The sequence below is a fragment of the Lissotriton helveticus genome, chromosome 3_1 (genome assembly GCF_964261635.1).
Source record: "Lissotriton helveticus chromosome 3_1, aLisHel1.1, whole genome shotgun sequence".
Classification (NCBI taxonomy): domain Eukaryota; kingdom Metazoa; phylum Chordata; class Amphibia; order Caudata; family Salamandridae; genus Lissotriton; species Lissotriton helveticus.
This window is the reverse complement of record NC_136061.1, coordinates 709,990,216-710,011,617: the sequence shown is the minus strand read 5'-3', so window position 1 is coordinate 710,011,617 and position 21,402 is coordinate 709,990,216. Positions and strand designations below refer to the sequence as shown.

General features: G+C 42.2%; 1 protein-coding gene across 2 annotated transcripts in view; it reads right to left on the bottom strand.

Moving 5' to 3' along the window:
- Nucleotides 1-21,402, bottom strand: part of EIF3M (eukaryotic translation initiation factor 3 subunit M) — a 165,447-nt gene that overhangs the window by 60,430 nt on the left and 83,615 nt on the right. For both annotated transcript variants that reach the window (XM_078680850.1, XM_078680851.1), the window contains exon 5: nt 21,004-21,098. In XM_078680850.1, the coding sequence (XP_078536976.1) occupies nt 21,004-21,098 (95 nt within the window). The remainder of the gene's footprint in view (nt 1-21,003; nt 21,099-21,402) is intronic.

The window sequence follows — 21,402 nt, the reverse complement described above, 5'->3', positions numbered from 1 at the left end:
AGCTTTCCTCTGTTAATTCCCATAGAAAATGTGGGGAAGTGATGCTGAAAAAAAGCCTGAGCCGAATTACACCAAAATGTGACAAAGTTAGAACTTTACTTAGGAAGCACACTTTTTGTTATTTGTTGTAAATCCTGCTCACCTGTTTGAGAAACAAAAGTTTAAAGACCTGCTCAAGGTGGTCATGAAGGGATTAAAACTTATGTCTTTTGACACGTCATCGGGTATAATTTAAAATGTCATCAGTGATGTAATATGCAAGGTCGGAAGTAGTGCATGGTGGTAGAACAAGTTATACTTACCTCAGTAAACCATACCTGGTAAATTCCAGTCGTTTTGGTTTTTACTCTTCTTTTTACCCAATTTCAACACCCAATATATGATATAACGGGCTCTGTATGATGGTCCAACAATGCTATTGAGGGGTTCTCGTGATATTAAAAACCAGAAGGCCTTAGGCAGAATGGTTTGTAAACGTCACCAGAACTCGAGCTGGCAATATAGGACTATATTACTCGCACTACCTGTTATGTATTTGTTGATTTTACAAGTTTATTTTGGGGCAGTTCATTTGAAAAATAATGTTTTCTTAGTGAACCTAACAATGGGCAATGACCAGAACTATAGTTTTAAGGCTTGGTTTACCTTTCTTGAATGGTCAGCTAAAAAATGGGCAATAATGAAGCCAGGAGATTAATGTAATTATGTGGTTGTATTTGTCATATAATTTGCACATTTCATCAAAAATATTGTTTCCTGCTAAAATGGATGAAAATAATGCTGCCTGATAATGTGCCACATAAGTTGAATTTTCGCTGTATAATTGGATGTTTAATGCCACATAAAAGTCCTGTCAATTTTATAGCTCTGCAGGGTGGTTTTGAGGAGCCCGTCATTATGGTGAAGAAACACGTATTTCACAGACAATGATATATTTACCACATTTCACTGTTTGCTGTGATACATAGGTTTTCATACCACTACGTTGTGTGCAATGTAATAAAGCATCAAAACGTAATCAGATAGTTGCGCATCACATCTTTCCTTTAATGTAAAGAGGCAGGTCGCTTATAATGTATTTTTCAATATAACTTATTCAATTTTTGTTTACATAAAAAAATACATGCAGGATGTTTTTACCAATGCTATAAACAGTTGTTTGGCTAACATGAATCTTTATTCTCAATTATAGAGTTTCTATATTGGTCATCTTGGCTCTTTCTGAATAAGCTAGAGAGAATAACAAGATAAAAGGGAGAAAAAAAAGAAAAAACAAAGAAACGCATTTAAAAATGGTGGACTAGTATCCTGTGGTGTGTGAAGTCTACTCAAGCCAGGGTCTATTTGGAAGAACACCAGGTGTTGTATAATGTAATACCTGAAAAATCTATTTCTACTCAAAGGTAAACCTCCGTTTTCGTATAGATTACATTTCCAACACACCTTCCAAACATCAGGTACAGCGAGAGCACGACTGATGTCACCAAAACAAGTAGTGACCATTCTCCAACCTATTCCCTACCTCAAGTGTCTTAAGTAACCTTTATCTGATATTTAGGTTCTCCATTTGCATCTATTCGGAGTCTGGTTTTCAAAGGCATGTGTAACTATATTGCTTCCTATACGACGTATTGGCAATATTTCTCAATTGGCCAATATTACCCATGCTTATAGAGAACAAACATTACTGGGAAACATCATGAGTTAATTCAAAGCGAAGTATAGAATTCCTCTCCCTATGCAGCTTATTTCTATGATCAGAGCTTGTGTCATGCTCAAACTACATGGACAAACGTGCTCCGCAAACCACAACCGCTCCATCTCCTGGCACATAGCAGTGCGAGCGAGGGAAACGCACAGCACCAGCCTTCTTTTCCATATGCACCAGGAAGGTCTTATTCCCATCTAGTTGGAATTGTGCCAGGAGCTTTTTTTTTTATTAGGTTTTTAGTGCTTACAGAACAAAACAAGAATTTACAGAACAGCCCAGTTCACAGTATTCCCCTATAGTCAGCATATAGAGACCAGCCATTATACACATTCGTGATACAACATATTTCTTAACAAAAAAAAAAGAGGGGAAAAAAACTCTTACTATGTTTGGCACATCACATCTTACCGTTTATACGGGAACAGACAACAACATTTCTGGACGAGACCTCAGATATTCGGTCAGCGGTGCCCAATATTCTTTGGGTCTAGTTGTTGTCGTTAGTTCTTTCTTATACGTTTGTAAAGTGTCCCTACAATATACTAGGTCAGTTAAGCACTGCTTCCTACTAGGTGACCTCTTACTATCCTAGCACATGGACTCACGTCTCTTGGCCATCAGTAAGGCTATAACACATAGCTTGCGTTTCATAAATTCAAATTTTTCCACTATGCCCAGTAGTCATTTTCACTGAGCTGTCTACCTTTATTTCTAAGATGTTGCTTAAGGTTGCAGTTATAGCCTCCCAATATTGGCTTATTTTTGCACAGTGCCATGCTAAGTGCATGAAGTCGACATTGTCTTTTCTGCATCTGCGGCATTTGGCATCTGTCCTCAATCCACAGTTTTGTAACTTGAGTGGGGTGTGGTATGTTTGGTGTATATACTTGTAGTAGATGAGTCTCCGATTGCCATTTGGTGTCAATACGGATTAGTGTACAGCTGCTATGCCACTCCTCCTCACTTAAAGGGATCTCTAACTGGACCTGCCACTGTTCTCGAGCCTTACTGGTATCCCTCATCATATCCTCCTGCAATAACTTATATAATTTGGATACCATGTGCGCATTGTTGGGAGTGGTAATGAGCATCTGTAATGCCGCCAGTGTCGGTGGTTCCACCGGATAAGTGGGATACAAGTCTCTTATGGCCCCCCGCAGTCTGTGATATGTGAATTTAAAAAGGAGTGACTGGTTACGGATGTAGCTGAGATCTGCCTCATCAATGAACCTACCCTAAGTATATAGGTCTCCCATAGTGGTGATGTCAACTTGTTCCAGCATCGCCATACCGTTACCTTTGTGCGTCACGGTCAACCCAGCAGGATGTTGTAAATGTAATGCTGGTGCATAAAGTGGCAATTTCTGTGTCAGCTTCCCCGTGCGTTGCCATGCAGAGTTTGTGGTTTTTATTGTGTTCATTTCATTTCTAGCGACATGGGGGCGCGGATGAGGCAGAATACATCGTAGTGGGAGGGGCTGTGCATCTCCATCTTCGACTGCAGTGTGTGGTAGATATTTTACCGGATGAAACCAACAATGTGCATATTGTGCTTGCGCACATAAATAGTATAGTAATAGATCTGGCACCGCACACCCACCCTTATTATATGGCCATGTCAATGTATTTAATTCTATGCAGGCTTGTTTCCCAGCCCAAAGGAGTCTGGTTATGTTTGTGGGGAGCCTCTGAAAAACAGCAGTAGGCAGCTGAATTGGTATATTGTTAGAAAGATAGTAGTTTTGGGAGTATCACCATTTTTACAATGACCATTCAATACGCCAGGGATATCGGTAGACAAATCCATCTGTCTATTTTTACTTCTATGTTAGCAATTGTAGTTCCATAATTTACTCTAATCACTACATCGGGGTCCCGATGGTACCAGATACCAAGGTACAAAACCGGTTCAATACTCCATTTTAATAGGAACTCTACTCGGTGCTGTCTCGTTTTAGTGGTGAGGGGGATAATGGTGGACTTACCCCAGTTTATTTGTAGGCTAGAGTGTCTGCCGAACTTGCTATATTCATGCAGCAGTGGCGATACATGTGTTTGAGGTTCTCTTAAATATAGCACCATGTCATCAGCGTACATGGATATACCTATTGGACGCTCCACAAACCTTAATGCTGTGTCCGCGTGATTTTGGCGCATCTTGCACGCCAGTGGTTCCAGTGCTATGGCAGACAGTAGGGGTGACAGTGGGCGCCCCATTTGCGTGCCACGTTGTATTTGTATTAAATCTGAGACATGTTGATTAACTTTTATACGTGCCACTGGTTGGGTATAGAGAATTTTGATTCATGTCATTAGCGTAGGTGGCAAGGCCATTGTGTCAAGAGCTTTTGCTTTAGAAGCGGTTGACAAGTCTCCTAGTAAAGGCATAACCTTACCATACTTTCATTTGCAGCATTATACTCTTTAATAAAGGGAGAAATGGAACAACTAGTGGCCTCACCTGCTTTGAGAAACCTATCTTCAAGGGAGTCTAATCTTTTATATTTAGATAATCTTAATCATATAATTTCCTCCAAGCACACACTGCAGCATGGCATAGAGGTGCAGGAAGGCAATTTGATTACAAGTCATGGCAACCCCTACTGAGATCTGTGGTTTGTTTCTCCAGTTGTGTACTGAATACATCAAGATGCTGTTCTGTGTGCACATGGTCTCTGAAATGCACAGTATATTTGCACAAGTGGAATCTCAGCTATGCGGAAGTGGGTTTCATCCTGCGTATCTGGTGATCATACCTTAACTAGGAAGGTTTGGCAGACAATGTAGATAGACACCGATGCTATGACTATAACAAGGGTTGTCCTGCCGATATATCGAGAAACGTTCCTCATATATCTCCTGAAGACAATGAAAAATTACAATATGCTGTACCTGCTGTTGTCCATGCTGATGCTTGCTACTAGGAAATCTGTAGATCTCCAAGGGGCATATAAACTGAACTATGCAACCCATGGTATTAAAGCTTGCTATACATGCACCTGGCAACCATTTCTTATGTATGCCGGCAAAACTGACAATTATTTTATATGCTTGGCCAGAGCAAGAGTGTTTTAACTTTAAGGGACAGACTTTCGTGACTTCTTGCTTAATTTCAGCTTTAGTATGTTGACTGAGGGACCCAGACTGCCCATCCTACTGGACTATTGGATATTACACTAGGAGAGTTAAAATGTGTAAGATGCACTTGATTCAACTTGGGTGTTCTGATACATTCTTCACGTTGTGTTAACAGACTCTCCTAGGTTGAATTAAAGGACTGCAATGCAATGTGATGGTTGTACATTTGCAAATTAAAATGTCCTATATAGATATGAAATCAAACAACTGTTTTAACTATGGAGTCATTTTTAGTCACATACACTGCCTAGGTGATATTCTACAAGACACAGGCTAGTCTTTCCGATCAGCTGGTTTGCTCAGCTACTTTATAGTAAATCTTCCCAATGCTTTGAGGTGCAAGGAAAAACAAAGCTGTTACTTACCAGTAGAAGCTGTTTTGACGCTCTAAGAAGTTTCTGGAGTCACTTGCTGTGAATTATTCTAATAACTAGTGGTTGGCTCTGGAATACACTTCTTAGTCCTTTGGTTCTTTTTTTTTCCTTTCTGGTGTATTTTTTTTTTTGTTTGAATTTGTTTATTGGGTTTTAGGTTGCATTTACATGAACAATATGACAATGATCAATCAAGGTAAATGAGCATTACAAAATGAGGTCATAGAGATACAGTTTCAGGAGTAGTCTCTGTTAGGCACTTCTCAGTTCGGGGGTTGTTTTCTGTCGATCGCCCCGTTCTGTGTGCACAGTAATATGTACCACGTGACGTCCCACCATAGCGTATGCACCCCCCCAGGGGGGGGGACCGTCCGGATCGTGTTGGTCTGTCAACTGCACCCGTGGGGGAGGGGGTGAACTCGTGTTGCGTCGGGCACTATGGGGACGGTGCTGGGGGCACCGACTATGTGGGCGTGATTCGCGATAACATGTGGCATCGTGATATCGTTATTCGGGAGTCCGATCAGTGAACAATATGTAAGGGTAACACTCTGTCTAAGTTGAGCTTGCCATCCTACCCAGTAACTATTGGGGTGAACTGATTAACTTGGGAGAGGGGTGGAAGTAAGGGAAAGGCGGGAGGGGGGGTCTAGGTCACCGTGTCGAAGTACGGAGTTCGTGCTCTCAGGTCGTCTGGCGTAAGCCCATAGCGGGCGTTGTTGCTGGTATGTGTCTGGGTGTCAGAGGGTTGCAGGGTGTGGTCACTCACGACAGGTACTCAGAATTCGTGACGTGTTTATGAATGCGTGGGGGTCAGTGTTGACTGGGATTGCGAGGCTGTAGGTGACTCTGGAGGGCATGTCGCCTGCGTGAAGTTATACAGTAGCTGAGCCCACTCCAGGGATATGGGATGTTTGCGATGTCCTCGTACCTTCTCCTCCCGGAGTATCTCCTCCTCCGCCTTACCCCATTTATTTACCGCACCGATCCACGCTGCCTCCGGTGGTCCCGCGGGGGTCCTCCAGTGCATGGCGATACTGCGCTTTGCCAGGAGGATGGCTAGTGATAGGAATCGACATTGCGTTTTCTCGGTTTTCCGTCTGCGGAAAATTCCGAGCGCGCATTCCTCCCAAGTGTTCATGGTGGTAATGGTCGTGACCTCTTCCAGGGTTCGGTGGACCATGTCCCAGTAACGGCGGAGGGTGGGGCAATCCCAGAACATGTTTCTTTCTGGTGTATTTAGAGGTTGTCTCAAGTTCTTACTTTGCTTGAGCCCAGTGCACCTCATTTCTTGGGGACGTGCGTGATTTGCATGTGAATCCTCGGATTCCATCATCCTCAACTTTCTCTCAACCTTATCAGATGGAGGGCTAAACCAACTTATCACTAGTCCAACACATAAGGCCGGTCACACTCTGGACCTGATCTGTACCAATCTGGATGATATTTCCATAAACGAACCTCTTCCGGTGATCTGGTCCGATCACTTCTTTATCCCATTTTCCTTCTCCCTGCACCATCAAGACCGACCTAGACTCCCAGCTAAAACACTAGGTAGAAATTGGAGTAAGATCTCTCCTGACAGCTTAGCGCCCCGCCTCACCCCTATCAACCCCCCAGAAATAGTTTCTGACTTGGATACTAGACTGACCAACTTCAATGGCTGGATCTCCTCCGCCATTGACCATCTTGCTCCAATCAGACCCATCAAAACCTTCCGATCTACCCCCTCTGCCCCCTGGTTATTCTGAAGTGCTCCGTAAATGCAAGTCGGCATGCAAGCTTCTAAAGAGACGTTGGAGACAGTCATACTCCCCCGACAGTAAGATCAAGTATAAATCTGCCCTTAAAGATTATAGGAAAAGGATAACTGAGCACAAAAGAAACTACCTGGAAGAGAAAATAAACCGAGCACAGGGATCGTCCAGGGAAATATTTAACACAGTCAGAACCTTCACAGATCCACTTGCTCTCAAACGTCCCCCTCTGGTGTCTCAGGCATTTTGCAATCGCCTCTCTGATTTCTTGGAGGACAAAATTGCCACTATATACGACTCCTTCCCCTACACTACCAGCCCAGATAGCCATGTAACTAGCGCAGCCTCTACGGACTCTGACTGTATCTTCTCTAATTTCACAGAGATTACCACTGATCAATCTTCAATAGAGCTTTCAAAATGTAGATCTGGCTCACCCTTGGATCCCTGGCCAGCTAAACAATATAAATCTCTTGCCCCTCTCCTCCATCCCATCTTAAATGGGATATGGAATGACTCCCTGCGTACAGGTACCTTCCCAGACTCTTGGAAGCATGCCCGACTAGTCCCCATACTGAAGAAACCTAATGCCGACCCTAGTGAACCTGCCAACTACAGGCCTATCTCTTTACTACCAGCTCCTGCTAAAGTGCTCGAAAAACTTGTACAGCAGCAATTAGCAGGCTTCTTAGAAACACATGGTGCTTTTCATGACTCACAACACGGTTTTAGACCGGGATACAGTACTGAGTCAGCACTGATTGAGATGGCCGACGCCATACGTTGGAAGATGGACGAGGGATCAAGAGCGGTGTTGGTGCAGCTCGACTTGTCGGCAGCATTCGACACCGTCTCCCACCCCCTCCTCCTTGACCGCCTCCGATCAAAAGGCATTCAGGGCATGGCCCTTAAATGGATTACATCCTTCCTGTCCAATAGGACTCAAGCAGTGTTCACTCCTCCTTATACCTCGGACAGTCGGCTGCCGCGGTGGGGGGTCCCCCAGGGCTCCTCACTAAGCCCCCTCCTGTTCAATGTTTACTTTTCGCACCTATCTGAAATAATTGCTCAAACAGGAATAAAGGTAACATCTTACGCAGATGACATTCAACTCCTGTTCACCTTTGACAGCCCCACTCAATTCACTTTCGACCCTCTAAAAAACTGCCTCCGCACCATAGCCAAATGGATGGATAACAACTTTCTCCGGCTTAATGCCGGGAAAACTGAGGTATTATTCTTTCATCAACGATCCCCATTGGACCCCAACATATGGTGGCCCCTTGAATTGAGCCCCCCCCCACCCCTCCAGCCAAAAGAATCAGTAAAAAATCTAGGGGTCAGATGGGATTCTATGAGGCACAGGGTCAGACTGATTTGCATATAGCCATGTCTGAACTGGGGTGGCAGAGTGGGCTAAAGAACGGTGATGGATTAAACCCAGGTGTGAGTGTTTGATTTATTCAGATGCTCCGTCCATCACCACCCCCTTTTGTACCGCTTTTGGCCGCCATAAGTGTGGCAGGGTATGCTCAGACGTGAGTCCCTTGCTCACTTTGCCACTGGATTCAAGCAAGCCGGGCTGAAGGCGGCTGGAATGCCAGAAACCGGTCCTCGGAAGCTTGTTTCCGGTCCAGGGAAGTCATGGCTTGGCAGTTCGGGCTGGACTGTTCCCATGAGGCACAGGGTCAGACTGATTTGCATATAGCCATGTCTGAACTGGGGTGGCAGAGTGGGCTAAAGAACGGTGATGGAATAAACCCAGACCTTTTGACTGGGTGTGAGTGTTTGATTGATTCAGATGCTCCGTCCATCACCACCCCCTTTTGTACCGCTTTTGACCGACTCCAGACAGTCCAGAATTCTGCAGTACGGTTGGTGGGTGGCATTCCCCTGCGTGAGCACATCTCGTCACACCGCCGTAGACTACACTGGCTGCCTATACAAAAAAGGGCAGAATTTAAAGCACTTATACTGGCCCACCGCGCAGTGAGGGGAAAGGGCTCTGCCTACCTTTCCACCTGCCTCTCCCCCTACAGTAATGCCAGGCTCCTTTGTTCCTCCTCAAAAATCCTTCTCACTACCCCTAGATTAAAAAAAGCACGCTCCGGCGGAAAAAACGTTCAAGTTTGCGCCTCTGCCCTCTGGAACAAGCTACCCATTTCTATCCGGATGATCCAGGAAGAGCTCCCCTTTCGGAAAGCCTTAAAAACCTTTCTCTTTTGTTAAAATTCTCTCTAAAAAATAGCTCAGCACATGAACACACAGGAGCGCCGGGACACCCCGTTGGGGTAGCTGTGCGCTATATAAAATACACTAAATAAAATAAAATAAATCCAGAAAATCCTTCAAGCTGAAAACTACTCTTACTGGTAAGTAACCATTTTGTTTTGCAACATGAATCTTTTCTGGACTCACAAGTTGTGCATTGTTTTTGTATCCATGTTCACCTTTGGAGGCTGGAGTGAAATAAGCATGGACTGCAAAACAAATACTTCAGGAGCTGTTGTCCCTTAATGAATTGAATATAAATGCAGTAGTGTTCTGTACATTTTTTGAAGTGATGATCACCTTCCCACTATACATATATCATTTAACAGCACATTTGCTAGGAAGGCTAGAGTGTCTCCCTTTTTCCTCATGCATGGAATAGCTCTAGGTCTTGGGTCTGGTTGCACGCCTGCCTTCTTGTGCCATGTTTCAATTATCTGGACTTTCCATCTTGAGATGGTGCCTTTTCATACCGGTGCGCCCTTGTTGTAGTTTGCAAAGGACAGAATTGGCTTCCCTTCCTGAAGTCTTTTGTCCTTTCCAAGTAGTACATCACTGCCCTACACACATCTAGTCTATGGCGGCCTCTTCGGCTTAAGTCTGTTGTTCTTGGACTGCCTGGTTGATGTGAAATTGTAATATTACCTTTGGTAGTAGGTGCAGGTTTGTTCTCATGACCACCATGTTCTTGTGTATTCACAGGTCGGGTACCGCGTAGTTCGGGCTTGCAGCTCACTTACCCTACATAGTAAAGTTATCAAAAGCAGAAAAGCATCTTGAGATTTAACCTAAGCTCTGCCTTGCGTAAGAGTTCAAAAAGTTCCCAATAAGTTGTTTTAGCACCAAGTAGAGGTTCCACATCGGTGATGGTGCTCATCTGGGTGGGGCTACTCAGTATTCAGGATTCTTTATTCGATGATTAAAAATCACCATAAAAGTACAAACATACAATATCCCCCCCCTTTTTAAAAAAAAAACAATTAAATTAGCTACTCTTTTTGCTCCTTCTAGAAACCTCTTCATGACAGGTACAGTGAAGACACTTCTCCCTATATGTCCTCTTGTGTAGGCTACTGTAGGAAGCCAACTCTTTATACAATATATCAAAATTATATATATTGTGCAAAGAGTCAATGGGTTCCCTCAAAGTGAACTGGGGCTTGCTTTAGCAATCCTAAGGTGCTCTTCTAGGGGATAATGAGGTTGAGCAACCCTAGGCTTATTTTACAGGAGTGCAAGAAATCCTTACACTGGTCCATGAGACACACTACTTAATAAGGAGATCCATACCAATTTATAAAAATAACACTTTATCTTTATATGTTTAGGCACTAGAAGCAAATTGTTCAGGTAAGAACTTTTTGTACATTGAAATTATTTTCAGTTCAAAAAGTCAACAGTGCAATTTGTAGAAGCTGCAATGTTATCCTATGGGAGGAAAAGTCAATGCGGCATTCAGGTACAGTACAGCGCCTTATGAGACCAATCTCCAGGAGTAAAGGTGAATGGTGGGCAAGGTCCAAGGCAGCACCAGCAGACCACCACCAGCAGCCAATAGGCTACTGATCCTTGGGAGTCACTACGCTCCCAATATGTCCACTTCCTGTGGGAAGTGAACATAACCCTGTCCCAGAGTTCCCAAGTGTGCCAAAGCAAAGATGGCCACTTTTGGAAATCCTACCCTCATCAGGGGCATATCTGCTCATGCAGGTATGCATTCACATGTAATTTTAAGAACACTGCCTTAGGGCTGTAAGGCCTGCTGTAAGAGCGACTTACCAATACTACCTGTAGTGTTAGGGGACATGGCACAGAGTGAGGTGTCCGGTCATGTTTTTACTTTTGTCTGCACCAGAACACTCAGCCATGAGTTTGGTGAGGGGTCCCACATGGTGGCACAATTCGTGCTGCAGCCCTTGGGGAGAACCTCTTTAGTACCTCAGGCCCTAGGTACCATGGGATGCCATTTACTAGGGACTTATAGAGGGTACTAAAAGTATTGCCAATTGGAGGAACAATAGTACAGTTTTGGGAATGAGATCTGGCCCTGTGGACCTGGTTAGCAGGAACCCAGTGCACTTCCAGTCGAAACCACATCATGTACCAGGCAAAAAGTGGGAGTGACCATGTCATAAACTGGTACTTTTCTACAGCTACTATTGCTGCCAAGTGTAATTGTATTGAGGCGTAGGTTAAACTCTCATCGTGTAGGTATGTTAGGTATCTGATCGCTGTGGTATCATGTGTCCTGTTGTGAAGGATTTATCTGTCCTTGCAAACATACCTTTTGCAGTGTACCATTTTTTTGCACTTGCGCTTCTAAGATGTCAATTGTTCTCTTTCGCAGATGTAGGTGTTGTTAAACCCCACAAAGGCATAACCTCGACCTCTATTGCTAGATGGGTTAAGACATTTCAAGCTCACTCCCTTAGAGGGGTGCTATGGCCAGTAAATCTCTCTGGTCTAGAGGTAAGTTGGACGACATTCTCAAAACTGCTGACTGGTCAATTGCTAGCACCGTTGCACGTCTTTATTGCAAGCCTATTGAACATAAGTCTGATGTTGTTTTACAAAGCTACCAACATGCATAATGTAGCCTCCGTTCTTGTAATGAAATTGCGATTCTCATATTAACATGACTAGAGAATCTGTATTTCATTAAAGACACGGAGGCTGACATTATCCCTCCCATCCCACCCCTTGGTGGTCTTACAATGATTTAATGCTGTTTTTGTTACAGTTTATTACTGTACTTTTTATTAAAAGTACTTGTTTCATCTCTTTTTCCTTTTAGCTTGATAAGCTTGACACTATTTTTTACATTCAAGAGATATTTACTTCTTTCTCTTTTCAGGTAACTCTCCTTAACTGTGTGTCGCCTGGCCTTTGGATTTACCTTCGTTCTTATTACAAGAACGGAGGCTACCATTATGCATTATTCCTTTAATGCAGTCCAAGCTGCAGCTTACATCACAATATTAAAAGGTTCCAGATTAGAACAATAGCAACACATGACAGACATGAGCCATCAGCAATCTGCCTCTTTTAAATGCGGCTCCAAGCAGATAAGTTCATTTTCCTTCATTACCATAAAAAAATGTTATCTCGATTTTGAAGTTCCCTAGTGTGTGGCTTAACCCCACCCCCCCTTCCTACTGCCTCTATACCGATCTCCAATTTACGGAGATCTCCCTACACCCCCTTCCCTAGTCCCATGCTTGCATGACTGACCAGATTAACCTGCCTTTTCTTTCAGCTTATGTACTATTTCTAATGTTTGAATATATTTAAAGATTTTTAGATGTTTAATCGAACCTTAGTATTTTGTTTTTTGTGTAAATGATTATTCTTCAATTTCATCCTTGTTTTACTTCCTCATGCCGTAATGAGCTTACCTAATGTCTTTGTTTAACTCCTGTTTTTCACCTCTTTCCACAGATGCAGGCTGCACACTCCAACGCGGCTCTGCATCGCTACCTTTTATTATTTAGGATTTCATCCGCAAGTTGTATTGTTTTACAAACTTATTCATAAAAAAGGGGTTTTAGCAGGAATCCTCATTTAGATGGCCTTTTCAACATTCTATAACAAAATTAATTATAATGAGAGGAATTATTCTCTTGACATTCCTTCATCTATAAACCGTGTCACTATTATTAAGGGAAATCCTCCCTAATTATCTCTCGTTAAAGGGCTTTACCACTTTTTACAAGTTAACATTCCCTATATACCATGCCTGACTCTGACTTAGACAAGGCTTCTGCCCCTACTCCTAACTTAGACAACGAAGCCCTGCAAAAAATCCTTAATAAGGAATTGAGATCCTGCATGTTTGAGACCTTAAGTCAGATCATGTCCTCTTAATGGTCACTCCCTGATGAGGACAAAATCTCAGAAAATCCAAACCTCTACTCTGACAAGATCAATGAATTAAGGGGTAAAAGACTAAAGAAAAGGAAAAACATTGATAAGAGCAATATAGGAGGTCAAAGCACCTCATCAATTCAGGGAGGTCTTAGCACCTCAACTTCTAATGGAGGTCCTCGTACCTCAAACTCCCAAGGTGCCCTTAGCGGCACAACTTATCTGGGTGTCCTTTGCGGCACAACTTATCTGGGTGTCCTTAGTGGCACAAAACATCTAGGTGTCCCTAGCGGCACAACATATCATAATGCTCTTTACAATATGGGAGATAACAAATCTAATGATATAGAATCCTCATGCACACCTGATGAGTATGTCCTTGATCTTGATGAAGATGATCAAGAATTTTACAATCCATAAGAGGAAATCCCATCATCCTCTAAGGACATTATCCTTGACCCCTTAGGGGAAGAAATGTTTTCCCCATTAAATCTGAAACACCCAAGAAGTTCTGAGTGGTTCCCTCAGGACCATGTCGCAAAATTCAAAAGAAAATGAGATCTTGTATTTTAGATACATTAAAGGAGGGTATGTCCTCTAAAAAAAAAAGCAAAAAAATGTAATTATTCCGAGCCTTATACTAAGAGCACCATGGGAGGTCATAGCACCTCAAATGAGTTGGGGAGGTCGTAGCACCTCATTCATGAAGGGAGGTCCCTGCACCTCAAATTTGAAATGAGTACCTAGCGGCATAATTTACTTCGGTGACCTAAGCTGCACAAATTACGATGGTGTCCTCCGCGTCATGTCTTACATGGGTGTCCCTAGTGGCAAAAAAGACCGGTGTGATCATTATATTACAGACTCTGATTCAGAAAATGAGGATGTCTTACCTGACCCTTCAGATTAATTTGTCCTTGATTTGGACAGTAATGAGGACCTAATGATGACTCGCCATCCTCATCTAAAGATGTCTTGTCAACATACTGGGACCTTTAGCCAGAATGCTAGATTCCGCAGAAGACAGCCACATCAATGGCACCCCTCTCAACACCAATCTCATCAGGGGATGGAGCCAGAGAGCATTAATTGTCCTGGGTAATGCCAACGCTAGCATTAATACAGAAAGACAAAGAGCCATTTTGACTAAAATAAATCCAAAACTAACTGACATGGCGGATAAAGAACCCTCGCAAAAGCCAAAAGGTTTACTCTTTAAATCATGTATGATAGATTGGACTCAAATACCTTGACAAACTTCTTTACAAAGAGCCATGCCTTTCTCTCCAGAGCAACAAAAAATAATAGAGAAGCAGATCTCCTCTATGCTTCAGAAAGGAGACATAATAGAGGTCCCATTAGAAACTTTAAGATTTATAAGTACACTCTTTCTTGTTAAAAAGAAAGACAAAGGTTGGAGACCTGTCATACACTTAAGAGAACTAAACAAATATTTAGTTTACAGACACTTCAAGATGGAGGGCATCCATCTCTTGAGGGATTTACCTCAAGAGGGAGACTGGCTAGTCAAACTAGACCTAAATCATGCTTTCTTCACCATTTCTATGGCCGAATCCCACCAACCCTTTATTCAATTTGTCTAGGAAAAATCCCCTTTACCAATTCCAGGCTCTCCCCTTTGGACTCTCCTCTACCCCTTGGTGCTTCACCAAGGTCAAGAGAGCTGTTGCCTCATCTCTAAGAATAAGGGGCATTTGTTTAATCATTTACTTAGACGACATTCTTACAATGTCTCAAGAGCCTTTACCACTAGCCAAGGTCCTGAAGACTGTGATGGATCTCCTAGAAAGTTTAGGATTCATCACAAACAAAGATAAATCAATTCTGTCCCCTTCCAGATCTGTGGAGTTCCTAGGTTTCACAGTAGACACATTGAAATGTCTCCTTTTACTACCTTCAAAAAAGATTACCAAAATCAGGAAGGAAATAAGACACGTCCTGAAACAGCAAGACTTATCTCTGAGAGAGCTAGCCAGGATTCTGGGTCTCCTCTCCTCCTCCATCCAAGCCCTCTTTCCCAGTCCCCTCAAGTATCGGGACCTCCCAAGGGTAAAGGGGAGAGCCCTAAAAACTGGTCTCTGGTACGGAGATCGGATCTGTCTGGATCAAGAAGCCAAATCGAAACTAGCCTGGTGGCTCGAGAACTTAGACGCTTGGAACGGAAAAGCAATCTTTGGTTCAAAACCAGAGTTTGTTTTACAATCAGATGTGAGCCTTCATGGCTGTAGAACTTGCATTCTCAATCAGAACACTGGTGGTATCTGGTCACAACAGGAATCATCTCACCACATAAATTATTTAGAACTAACAGCTGGGCTTTACGCCTTCATGAGCGCACCAAATCTGCGGACCTCTCGAATCTAGCAAAGAAACTTTGGATGTTCTGTCTGGAACATAAGATCGCTCTTCTGTCTGGAACATAAGTTCGCTCTCAAAGTGGAATACTCTGCAGACTGGAACGCAAGATTCCTGTTAGATCACAGCAATTGGAAACTGAATGTTTCCATGTTCAGTACCCTAAACAAGATCTGGGCCCTCTAGAGAGCGAGCAGACTAACCTTTCAACTGGAGAACAACTTCAGCTGGATGCCCGACCCGGGTGCTCTAGCAGTCAACGCCTTACTACAATCTTGGAAAGGAGCCAAGGTGTACGCATTCCCTCCCTTTGCCATAATCCAGAGAGTTCTTCAGGTAGTGAGACAGAATCAGTGCTTCCTTGTCCTAATAACTCCCTTTTGCCCATCCAAAGAATGGTTCTCCATCACTCTACAACTAGCTTGCAACCCCCCTTCTTAATTCCTACCCTAGAGAATCTTCTTGCAGACGTAGACAGAGGAGTTCACCCCCTAATTCAGAACAGGAGTTTAACCCTTCTTGCCTGGAGAGTGTCAGGAGATCCAATTAAATCTCAGGACTTTCGGCGACGGCTGCAACTCTCCTCAGAGTCTTGGGCCCCAGGCACTCACTACAGATATAACAACATATGGAGAATCTGGGTATGTTGGTGCCTGGAAAGTAACCTGGATTCCTTGGAAGCACCTATTGTTGACGTGGTTAACTTCCTCGTTAACCAATTTGATAAATGCCTCAGCTATAGAACTACCCATTGCTATAGATAGGCTATTTCTGCTGGTCATGTCCTTGTCAATGGTAAAATGGTAGGTAAAAATGTCATTGTTTGTAGAGTGATGATAAGCATTCGTTTAAGAAGACCTCCTAAACCTAAATATGAAAGTCTTTGGGATGTCAAACTAATCTTGATCTTTTCAATAACTGGCCTCTTAATACTCTCCTCAATAAAAAAAACAAAAAAAACGTTTCCATTAAGCTGGCTACTCTACTATGCCTAATCTCATGCAGAAGGGTCTCTGATGTCAAAGTCGTGGAGATTACAAATAGATCTTTTAACATTTTCGGAGTCAAATTTGAGATTTATAGAAGAACAAAATCTATGTCTGATTCCATCTTTTACCTACGTTTTGATTTATGTCCAAAACTTTACGTTGTGGACTGCATGAGAGTATGATCTCAGAATGTTTGCTTTTCCCCCTCATGATGTTAACCAATTACTTATATCCTTTGTTAAACCCTACAAAGGCATTACCTCAACCTCTATTGCTAGATGGGTTAAGACTGTTATGTGTTTAGCAGGTATTGACTTAAAGAAATTTCAAGCTCACTCCCTTAGAGGGGTGCTATGGCCAGTAAATCTCTCTGGCCTGGAGGTAAGTTGGACAACATTCTCAAAGCTGCTGACTGGTCAAATGCTAGCACCTTTGCACGTCATTATTGCAAGCCTATTGAACATATGTCTGATGTTGTTTTACAAAGCTACCAACATGCATAATGTAGCCTCCGTTCTTGTAATGAAATTGCGATTCTCATATTAACATGACTAGAGAATCTGGATTTCATTAAAGACACGGAGGCTGACATTATCCCTCCCATCCCACCCCTTGGTGGTATTACAATGATTGAATGCTGTTTTTGTTACAGTTTATTGCTGTACTTGTTATTAACAGTACTTGTTTCATCTCTTGTTCCTTTTAGCTTGATAAGCTTGACACTATTTTTCACGTTCAAGAGATATTTACTTCTTTGTCTTTTCAGGTAACGCTCCTTATCTGTGTGTCGTCTGGCCTTTGGTTTTACCTTCGTTCTTCCTTCTTCATCCTGCTCATCAGAAGATCGTTTTGATGCTTCAAGTTTCATGAACTTATTTTCTTCCACATTTAAAAGAGGCAGATTGCTGATGGCTCATGTCTGTCATGTGTTGCTATTGTTCTAATCTGGAACCTTTTAATATTGTGATGTAAGCAGCTGCTTGGACTGCATTAAAGGAATAATGCATAATGTCAGCCTCCGTGTCTTTAATGAAATCCAGATTCTCTAGTCATGTTAATATGAAAATCGCAATTTCCTCAGCTTGTTTTTGATAGTCTGAATGATTTTGTTCTACAGGATTTGTTCCTCCTTGAGGTAAAATATAGTGGTTTAGTTGTCCGTTATAACTTGCAGTCTTCCCTCACACCTATGTTTGAAAGGTTTTTAGGGCTATGTAGACAGTCTTGAACTTCAGCGCATTTGTGTGTTGGACTGCTTTTGTGCTTTACATAGTCCCCCAATGTTGAGATCCCCCATGTACATTTCCCAATCCTGTGTGGGATGCATCTGTGGTGATGGTCAGTGTTGGGTTTGGATGCATAAAAGCTCTCCCCACTGTTATGTCTTTGTTGCACCAGGTCATCTCCTCCTGTGCCTTTTTGTATACAAACCATTACATCTTTTCAACTCCCAGTCGCCTGGGACTATTGGTTTTTTATCCATTCCTGGGTTGGTCTCAAATACAGTATTGCATAAGGAATTAGTGGGATGCATGAGGCCACCATTCCCATCATTTTCCCTACTGTCTTCACTGTGAGAGATTGACCCGTTGCGGTAGCAGCAAGCTTTCTTTGTTCGCACCTCAATACTCTTAGATGTGGTGAAGGTACTTGCCACCACTGTTTTCATCCTTGCTCCTCAAAACACTTTTTCTCTCTCTCTGGTAGTGGCAATGACTTTTCTAAGTTGAAGGAAAATCCTTAATCATGAAGTGTGTCACATGACCGTTCTGGTGTTCATCTGCACTTCGAGAACAAGCTAGCTTTCACCAGCCAGTTGCCTATGTAGGGGCATGTGTGTGCCCCTTTTCTTCTTACGTTTACTGCTAAAGCAGCCAGACACTTTGTAAGAGCCCTTGGAGCTGATTTGATGCCAAAGGCTTGTAGCCATAATTGATAAAGGACCTGGTTCATAACATCGCACAGGAATCTTGTTTTTGTGATTCATGGAAATGTGCAAGTAGGAGTTATTTAAATCTTTGGCTGCCATGTGGTCCTTTTTCCACATTAGCGAAATGACATACTGAAGATTTGTCATTTTGAATCTTTAACTCTTTATGAATGTGTTTAGGAAGCAAATATCTAGATTACGGTAGATTTCCTGGTCAACCCCTGCCCGAAGAACTTTTCCTATGTCTTGATTTTGTTAGAGCTCTTCTCCCTAATGTTGGATGGATAGTCTTTCTTCTTTCTGTGTGGTTTCTATCTTAGTCATACACATGGTGGTGGCCATTTCAGTTTTATCCAATACCTATGTTGGATGGTTTTGAGTATAAATTTGTCTGATGTGACTTTTCTCCATTCCTGGATAAATGGTCCTATTATGTGGTTGGGGAACTGCTGTGTCAAGTCACTTCATTGAGGAGCTTGCTCCTCGTGAAAGCTGTCCCATTTCTCTTGCTTCACCCCAAAAAGGGATGAAGATGTGATGTTTGGAACTGCCACTGTTGTGGTGCTTGTGGGGCTGTGTGCTGTATGGAGAGTTGCGATGTGAAGCTCTGGAAACTCCCCCTGCACCTCGTTTTTAAAAACGGATACCCACAACCAGGACTGCCTTCTCAAGGTTGTCCCTGTAGCCAGCTGTCTGCCAGTTGTATCTGCAGCGTCCAGGGCTGATTCCCAGACTTGGGATCTTATTAATGGACTGAGGCCACTCACAGAACAGGGAGGATGGTAGTCAGTAAGAAATCTGTGGCTTGATGGAGTCCCTACCAGAAAGAGCATTACTAAGTAACTTGTTCTTCTGTTAGAAACTTCCAGCTGCAGATTTCTTACCTTTTTTAACAGATCCCAAAGCAGCACCTATTTAGAGGAGGGTCTGGGAATGGACTGCAGCACCATGTGGGCAAAATATCCTTCTCAGCCATTCTGACCGCCCATACAGTAGTGCTTTGTGAAAGTATGGAGGGATGTGCATGTAGCTGTCCGGCAGATGTCTAGGACACAGACTCAGTGTACTAATGATTAGGTAGCACTTTTGCCCAGGTAGAATGACCATGCATCCCTTGCGGAAGCTACTTTTCAGCCAGTGTGTAGCAGATCTTAATGCACAGCACATTCCAGCAGGAGAAGGTTCATAAGGTCTTTAAATTAAATTTGGCATAAGCTTCACAGCTATCGACCCTGAAGTCTCTAGGCAGGCAGAGGTCACAGACTTTGCGATTGTGCCTTTATGCAAACTTACGGTGGTACTTCAGGCATAATCTAAAAGGTCATACTTTCAATTCCCCCTGTCAATTGCGACTCCCCGTTCAAGCATTTTCGCTCACTCTTCCTTATACCGGTGTTCTCTGCATGTTGTTTATTTCCCTTGACTTTCGACGGTCTGTCAACTTTCTTCAACACTTCTTTTCGGCTATTGCTTCTAGGCTCAACAGTAGAAAAAAGAATCTGAAGATGGAGAACAGGCAGTGGAGGCATCCCGAGCGCACATCTGACATCACAAGGGGGCAGACTTAGCACCAAATGGTATTAGAAGACACCCAGACAGAAGAAAATGAAAACAAAAAAAAATGTAAAAAAAAGCACAAAAGAGTATTTTGGTAGCAACTACTAGAAAAATGCACAGCATATGAATCCAGAAAAGATTCATAATACAAAACTTGCTACACTGATGGAAAAAGAAACAATACTTACTAAAAACCCCATTTTAATCATTACGGTATCTCCTGTAAGTTCTTACACATTCCCCTCGTCACTGGAGGATGAGGAGCATAATTGAGGTTTGAGTCTGCTTGACCTCACTGGGCATGAAAGGAAAGGGCAGCTACTAGGATGCTTAAAAAGGAATTGTCAACTTTCACTAACATGACAGCCTAATCACTGGAGAACCATTTCCCACATAATTGTTTCATTTCAGAGCGCTTTGATATAGTGGTGCTTTCAGTCAAAAGCCTTTGTCATGAATTATTCCGTTTAATGGATGTCCTAATTTTTCAGAAAAGGATAATATGCTGTATTGTAAAAAATGTGTTTTTGTTGCAAATATATTTTCATAAGTGAAAACAGATTGTTGGAGTTAGACTGAGCAGGGTTTACTTGGCAAATCTTCTTTAATCATCTATTAATCATTTACTGTGATTTGTTACTATGTACTATACTTCAATAACAGAAAATGTAAAGAGAATTTACAGATTTATTGTGTTATCTGATCTGTCAGATGGGTTAGGATATGTTACATTTTTATAAATTAGTTTGATGAAAATGTGATTAGAAACTAATATTTTCCTTAATAAACAACTACATTTTTACAAATAGTTCAGCAAATTGAAATGATTTATATTGATTGCAATGGTTCTCAATTAACACACATTTTTACATTCTCCCTAGAAGACAGTCATCATCTGTGTTGAGATATATACAAGGATTTCTTTTATTTATTTTTCTGCTCAACATAGGGATTAATTTAGGGGATAAATATGAACTATAACCAACTTAACATATAGTTATGAAGTTATCAAAATCTTTGATTTGAATAAAAATACCTTTTTTTGCTGTCAACAAGGGCTTCATAAAGCAGTCTCAAAAGTGTGTGCTTCTTCTCAGTACTCAGGTTCCAGCAGGAAATCCACTTTCTAACCTAAAGTTGAAAACATGAATGTATTTTTAAATAGTTACAAAGATTGAAATCTAAAAATCTGCGCATATTAAACCTAATAACCTTAAATTATTAGAACAGTCAATACAAAAGACTTGTGTCAAGCAGTACAATTGAATGGGGCTATAACCGAGGCCGCTCGCCTCTTGGAACTGGCTAGGACAAAATATTGAGAGGCTGCGGAGGGGCCGGCTCGCCATTTTTAAATGTTTAAATTAATTATTATAAATTAATTATAAATTAAAAATCTTTAAATGCAGAGGAAAATATGATATTGGGGACATGG